The sequence below is a fragment of the Phasianus colchicus genome, chromosome 16, assembly GCF_987193195.1.
Source record: "Phasianus colchicus chromosome 16, bPhaCol1.hap1.1, whole genome shotgun sequence".
NCBI classification, from domain to species: domain Eukaryota; kingdom Metazoa; phylum Chordata; class Aves; order Galliformes; family Phasianidae; genus Phasianus; species Phasianus colchicus.
Window position 1 is genome coordinate 7,415,493 of NC_143451.1, and position 7,189 is coordinate 7,422,681.

The following is a 7,189-nucleotide window of genomic DNA, read 5'->3' on the forward strand; positions in this document are numbered from 1 at the left end:
CATTTGTTTTTCAGGACAAAATCAATTTGTTACACATTGTAATCAATTAGAATAAATGTGTGCAGCTAACAAAGCAATTTCATTTACTGTAGCTTGTCACAGAATAAGATAACAGATGTGGGTGCAGAGAAACTAGCTACAGCTCTTCCCTCCTTGTCTTCATTAACAACACTAAGGTAGGTGGTTGTGTCCTGTTGGGTTGCTATATACAACATTCCTGTATCTGTCAGAAATTACTGTAAAGAGAAGGAATTTTCAATAGACAGACTTTTGATTTCTTTCTTGCACAAAGTATGTAGGGAGAAGGTAAATGTTTGGCTCTGTGTAAATATACAGAAGTGTATCTCAGGAATGTAACAAGAACTGTGCTGGTTTGTAAAGCCAATTCATAATACCTGGTAATCAATAATGCCTTATACAAATACACACCTATAATCATGGTATAGTGCAAACTTATGCAGAGCTTGTTAAGCCAGCAGGGTAGTGTGTGTTTGCAGATAGGGGACTAATGGTCCATCCCATAAAATATCTGGCATAGGCCTGAATGAAGTGTCACAGGAATGTAGGAAACTGGTCTGCAATTCTGGAATGGTTTGCTCATGTGGAAATCTTCTGAATGCAGTGTGCCATAGCTTTGATCCTTATTTTCTTGCAGATTTTTAATTTCCTCCAATGTGTCAGGAATTTCTCCTTATTCATTAAAAATCCTAGATCTGTTTTTGCTGTAGCTGTGTAAGCTGGAGGATATATATGACCATGTGCCTTGATATAGAAAATGTGGATATGTTTTAAAGATTAACTGCAATTAGATAAGGATAACTTGGGCGTACCAGTCATACCTAGAATTCTTTGATCTAATACAGAGTCTGTTGACATTGACCATTATTCAATTATGACTATATCGGTTTTGTTGTCTGCAGCTTATACAACAACAGCATTTGTGATTTTGGAGCGGAAAACCTTGCAAAAGTCCTTCCTGCAATGGCTTCTTTAAGAGTGCTGGAGTGAGTATGGAATCTATTGAAACGGCCCAGGAGAGCTGATTTGTGTGGATACTGAAAATTCAGATCTTCAAGCTATAGGCAAAAGAGACAGAATTTGAGGGGAAAAATCTTTTTTAGTGTGGTTATGCTATCCTTAGAGGCTGACATTTGTTGAGACAGAAAATTGTGGAATTTGCCTGAAAATGTGGAGTGCAGAAGGAAATTCTTGATGTGGTTCTAGGAAATGCTGAAGACTTCCCTTGTTGCTGCTTATCCTTATAGAACAGCTGTGTGTCACTCCCAGCCTCATGTGAAGGGGAAAAGCACATAATTGGAGTACAGATAGTCAGGGCTTAACAAGTAGTTCATCACAGATGCTGTGGAACCACTTGAGGCCACCACAAGAGATGTAACTTTCTAGTTCTTTAGATACTTGGTAATAAATGATTTTGGTTTGTTTTTTGAATCATGGATTTATTTTCTTTTTTTCCCCTCATCCACAGATACTCCTGTAGTATTTTTATTTTTGAATGAAATGTTTGATGGTACTGCTACATGATCTGACCCAAATTAACAAGATGTTTGTTGCTTTTTTTTTTTTTCCCCCTCAGCATTCAGTATAACAAAATAACTGGTGTTGGAGCCCAACAGCTGACTGACAGCCTAAGAAAATGTCCCCATATAAAAAATTTGGTGTAAGTCTCCTGCTAAATTGTTTGCTGTGTCTTCAGTCTGTAAATCTGGTGAGAACTCATGCTAATGCTATCTAAGGTATTTGTCAGATTTGTAAGAGGCACTAAAAGAAATCCCTGAAATACAGAAACAGTCACACAAATGCTAAAAGTGAATCGCTGGTTTCAGCAGCTTTAAGTCCCCATTGCCACAGGCAAGCAAGCTTGTTCTGCTTTAAGCACAGTTGGCACTCCACTGTTTATCTCCTACCCTTCCAGTGCACCTGATACCTGTGCTGCAGGACTTGTATTTGAAGGATAAACAGTGAACAGCCATCATTAGAGGTTAAATAGACTGAAGCTGCCAGTGCATGTTCAAAGGGGGTTTGATGGGAAACTAAAGAACAATTAGGGAGACAGGACTGTGGTGTGTCCTATAATCAGAGTCAGCTGTGGAATGGGGGAGTGGACTGCTTACTTTGGAATGAAAATGTATTTTCCTTTGTTCCTCAGCTTAAATTATGCTACAGAATGATTTGGGGGTGGGAAAGGGGAGGGAAAGACAAGCCAAAGCAAAACTCCATTACCTCTAACAACAATATATATGTATATATATGTATATATATGACAGAAATAAAACCCCCAAAAAACTGTGGAATGAATTACATTTTAAATCTTTTTTTTTTTTTTTTTTTTAATTAACTTGCTCTTACAGGATGTGGAATCCTACAATTCCATATGGAGTTCTTGAACACCTTCAGCAGCTGGACTCTAGGATCAGTGTGTAGGTTCAGATGATCCTATAAAGGTAATGTAAATCCTGGCTCCTTGAGACAGCCAGATTTGGTTTTGTGGCAGATTTCTCACAGATCTCACTGACAGCAGGCACAGTAGCAGCATCTATGTGTATGTGGCTACATAAAGACATGCTGGCACAGATCAGTATCGCAACAGATCCCCTTTTGCCCGTTCATCTTGATCCCCTCTTTTCCCTAATGCCAGTGCTAGCAGACTGCAAGAGCTGTAAGAATGAACTTCATCAGAGGCTCCTGATTCAGCCCAGTTCAGTGCCTGGCAACAGGCCTGCAAACCTCCTGTGTTCAGTTGCACAAAACTAAATAGTTCTGAGTTCTTCTTATGAGTTCTGTACTCTTTAGAGATGGTTTTGTGATGTTTTTTATTGTAGTAAGTCACTTCACTTCTTAATACGATATCCACCACAGCTGTTTTGTCTTCCTATGAACCTGTGCCTGTACTGTACTCAGAACAAACCATTCATTCCTACATTGCTCTTTGTCAGTACATTTTGTGCAGTTTGCCCACTCCACTGGCTGCCACTTTCACTTCATTGACTCTGCCTGCACAGCCTCAAGGATCCTTGAAATAATTACATCCTTAGCAAAGAACAGCTTGCTGATGATTTCCAGGATTTGACTGCCTTGACATCACTGGCCTGATGGAGCTGCAGCAGGCAGTTATGGGAAGTTATGATTGCAGTTCGGATTTCTACTCCTTGTTTTCCACTATGTGCTTCCTCCTGCTCTTGTGGAAAAAAAATAATAATAATAATAATAATGCAGAATGAATCAGTGAAATGATCTCTGCAAGGACCAAGAAGTGAGAATCAAGTCAGACAACAGACTCTTCAGTTTTCTTTCAAATGGCTAACATCACGTTGCAGAGTGGTTGCCAGCTGCTTAAGCAGCTGTTCTGAATAGTCCCGCAGTTGCCTTTCGCCCTGAAGCCATGCAGGATCACCAAAGTTTTGTATGACACTTGCTCTCAGTGCACTAATCACCACATGCAGATTTAGCTATTTTTATAGCTCTCATCAGGCTACAGGTTTTGGAAGACACAGGTGCCATGCCAGCTTCACAGACTAGCAGAACAGAAAAGCTGTAGTGATGATTAATAGCTGACAGCACAACAAAATACCAATGCTTTGTCATGTTGAAAAATCATACCTACTTGGGAGAGAAGACATTAAGGATCACAACACTGCTGGGAAGCCTCATCAGGGCAAAGTTTTCTCTAACTCCTCCATCTCTCTCCACAACCGTTCTCTTGTGTTTGTAGTGCATTTTTGTGGCACAGGTTACCACATTAGTGCAGTATCTGAGCATGTGAGGGATCTTTTATTTTCATTAGCACTGAGGATTGGCAGCATTAGGAAGTCTGGATCCTGTCTCCCATTTGGAAACATCCAGCACTTGCTGACCACTGTCATGTTTCTTCAGAGCTCATATCTGCAGTCTTGGCAATGTTAATGGTGATTAAGCTGATGTGCTTTCATCTAATATCCTGTTTCCATTGTTTCACAGGTAACATAAAGAAGAGGGGAAGGTCTCTTCTGTGTTTTCCTATCTTACCACTTAACACAGCAGGAATTAAATGCCAACTTTTGTGATGGTGGCAACATGAAAAAAGTCACACTGAACCTTCTGGGTGATGCTTGAAGTGGGTGAATGATGAAGTTCACATTTTTAAGAGGTCATTTAAAGTGCTTTTTAAAAACTCAGTTGCGTCTCCAATGAATTGATAAACAGTTAAGTAACACATTTCACAGAAGAACAATTGGATAACTTTCACTATTAAAAGTGAACAGGAGTCACCAGCTTATTGACAGTAGGAAATTCTATCGATTCATCGAAGCGTACGCTACAAGCTGCTGCACCTGCAACATCTGAAATCATGAGAGATGAAAACTAATTGTTTGTGGTGCCACTGATAAACACAATTAAGGTTGTTTTGATTTTGGACTACCAAAGTTGGAGTTTTCATCTGTAAGTCTGGACTAAATGGAAGTGTTTGGGTCAGAAGCATAAGAACAACCAGACTGAAAAACAGTCTGAAATTGTAATGTTGTCCTTGGGAATCTAGAAGTGGTTCTTTTCTTCATGCTCATTATCAATGCTCTCTTAAGAAAGATATTTTTTATTAAATAACTGTCTTGTTACAGATTCCTTCAAAAAGATTGGAGGGAGAAGAGAGATGAATTAAAACTGAAAAAGTATCATGGATTTTTCTGATGATGTGACAGAAATCCAATTATATACAAACAGCTCCAGCCTAGTGCACAAAAATCTTCAGAGTGACATTGCTTAAAGGTTTTTACTCTGTCACAAATGGAAACTTTACAAGTGTGAGTTTTTTTCTATTTTTTTGTGAAAGATTTCACTCAATGCGAGCTATTACAAAAAGAGATTCTGGGTTGTAAAGTGTCAGCTGAAGTATTTGTGGACGAAATTCTGAGGAACTGAAAACAAAAACTGGACTTCTGAAACCAATTTTTCTTCTCATTCATATATTTGAATTGAGATTGAATTGTCACCTGCAAGTGTGATACTAAATCTATTTTATACTTGAAAATGAAATCACTACTTTGTATTCTTGATGTGGTCTGCTTCTACAGAGTTAAGAAGAATTAGGCAATGACAGGAAATCACATATTTCAAAGAATTAACATGGATCTGTTTTGCTGGCCTCAGTGTTATGTGAGCCAAATCCTGGTCCTGCTGAAAGCAATGGCAAAACAGTAGTCTCCTTTTCTTGCACTCCAGCCCTCTGAACACAGAAAAAAATAATAATTGTACGGAGGCAATTGTCAGGACTAGCTCCCTGCATGTCTAGATGCAAGCTGGAGACAAGTTGGATGGTAGAAGCTAGCATTCAGTATGCTACAGATTGGGAAGGGAGGGCTGTGTACCTCATTTTGCTGACTTGCTCAGCAGCCTCCTTTAAGTCTCTTTTGCAAGGAAGCATTGACAACACTGATCAAAGATCTTTGCAAAGGAGCATCTCTCAACTCACCTTCCAAATATTCTGTTACTTTGTTTGAAAATATCCCCAACTTAAACAGTTCAAAACCTCAATCTTTGTTCCTTCCAGCAATTTCTATGTTTCCACTTACGTTTCTGCACCTGCAGAATCTTGACAATTTAAAGAAAGAAGGAAGGAAGGTCTTCTAATTTATTGTTTCTGTTCAAAAAAAGTCAGGATCCAGACCTAGCATATAGAAGTAATAGTACACGAAAGCAAGGTAAAAAACACTATGGAGAATGCGATTTTAACTAGAAAATTATATTTTCCTTCAATATTTCCTTCAGTCTTCAAATTCTAGCCAGAGGTGTGGAAAAATCTCATTTATGTTCCTCTCTTTAAGCTGCTTGAATGGGAAGTAGCTTGAGCTAAATTCAGTGTGACATTCCCATCAGCCTACTGCACTCCAGCCACACAGAGCTACAGTGAGCACTCCTCTCGGCTTCCTTGGACCACACTTAGGATGACAAATGCCCCTTTAGGGATATATTCTGCAGCCAGCCTTAGATTCAGGCTGTGACTGAATCTAAGAATATGCTAACTATTAGGGAGGCAGCTGAATGTTACAGCACTCTGTACTGCTAAAACAGTGTTGGGTATTCTACTGTTCTCTTAGAGGGAGATGTATGCTTATAATGTAGATTGTAAATTGTGATGCAGTGTTTTGGTCATCTTTATACATCTTTTTGGAAAGTATTAATAAAAGTGAGTATTCCTTTTTACAGTAGCTTGCAGTACTCATTGAAAATCACTTCCATTTTTCTCTGTGGAAAACTGGGAAACCACTGCTGAACGTGGTGACAAGCTGAGGGTTCTCCTATTCCATGGTAATGGCAGGCAGTGTGCAAGGCAGACAGCACAGTCCTGCTGGCATTTAGCAGTACGGTGGTCTGGAAATGGAGAAATAATGCTTTCTGAACAGGCTGTGGGATCTTGCGAAGTCAACTGGTAAACTGTGCATCCACAGGTAGGAGGTATAAAAGTGCTGTCTGAAGCTGCCTGCTGATAACAGAAAAAAATCATAGAATGGCTTGGATTGGAAGGGACCCCAAGTCCATCGTCCAGTCATCACGTATCTTGTCTTTTTGTGCCCAAATTCTTTTTGTTAGATCTGAAACCTTGCTAAAATGCTAAGGCTTGTTTTATGATGCCTATCAGATCTACTTGCAATCTGAGCACTTTCCCCATCATCAAAACATCCAATGTTGAGCTTTTCTGAGAAATTGGAAATCTTGATCTTCAGTTCAGAATCTCCAAGGTGAATTACTTGGTGGAAATTGCATTCCTTACTCTGTGAGTCACGTCGCACAAACCCACTGCGGACAACGATTACCAAGCAGCAGATGCTGTAGAACCTATAATGACAAACTAAACCATGTCCTTAAAATGGCATACATGTGACCCTGAATAATTGGTGTAAGCTATTTCTGAACAATATAGAAGTCCTAACTATACAACCAGCAGGCATGCTGCCTTTGGTAGCAAAATCCAGTATTCCTTGTGTTAGTCCCAAATGGGCACACAAACACAAACTTCACAAGTCTTTAGACTTGTCTGTTTTTTACACAGGTGCCTACATGAAAATTCAGAAAAGTTCTTGATACATCAACTTGGCTTAGCAACTGCACTGTTATGAAAACTCAACCTTGAAAGATATGTAGTAAGATAAAACCAGCATAATAGCTTTTTTTTCCCCCCAGTATATTATGAGGTTCC

The 7,189-nt window shown here is 39.3% G+C and overlaps 1 protein-coding gene across 8 annotated transcripts in view; it reads left to right on the forward strand.

The window, feature by feature from the left end:
- Positions 1–6,200, forward strand: part of CIITA (class II major histocompatibility complex transactivator) — a 41,664-nt gene extending 35,464 nt beyond the window's left edge. For all 8 annotated transcript variants that reach the window (XM_090151379.1, XM_090151380.1, XM_090151377.1 and 5 more), the window contains 5 exons: positions 93–176; positions 921–1,004; positions 1,595–1,678; positions 2,370–2,462; positions 3,976–6,200. In XM_090151379.1, the coding sequence (XP_090007505.1) occupies positions 93–176; positions 921–1,004; positions 1,595–1,678; positions 2,370–2,442 (325 nt within the window). In that variant the 3' untranslated portion in view covers positions 2,443–2,462; positions 3,976–6,200. The remainder of the gene's footprint in view (positions 1–92; positions 177–920; positions 1,005–1,594; positions 1,679–2,369; positions 2,463–3,975) is intronic.
- The last annotated feature ends 989 nt before the right edge of the window (positions 6,201–7,189 follow it).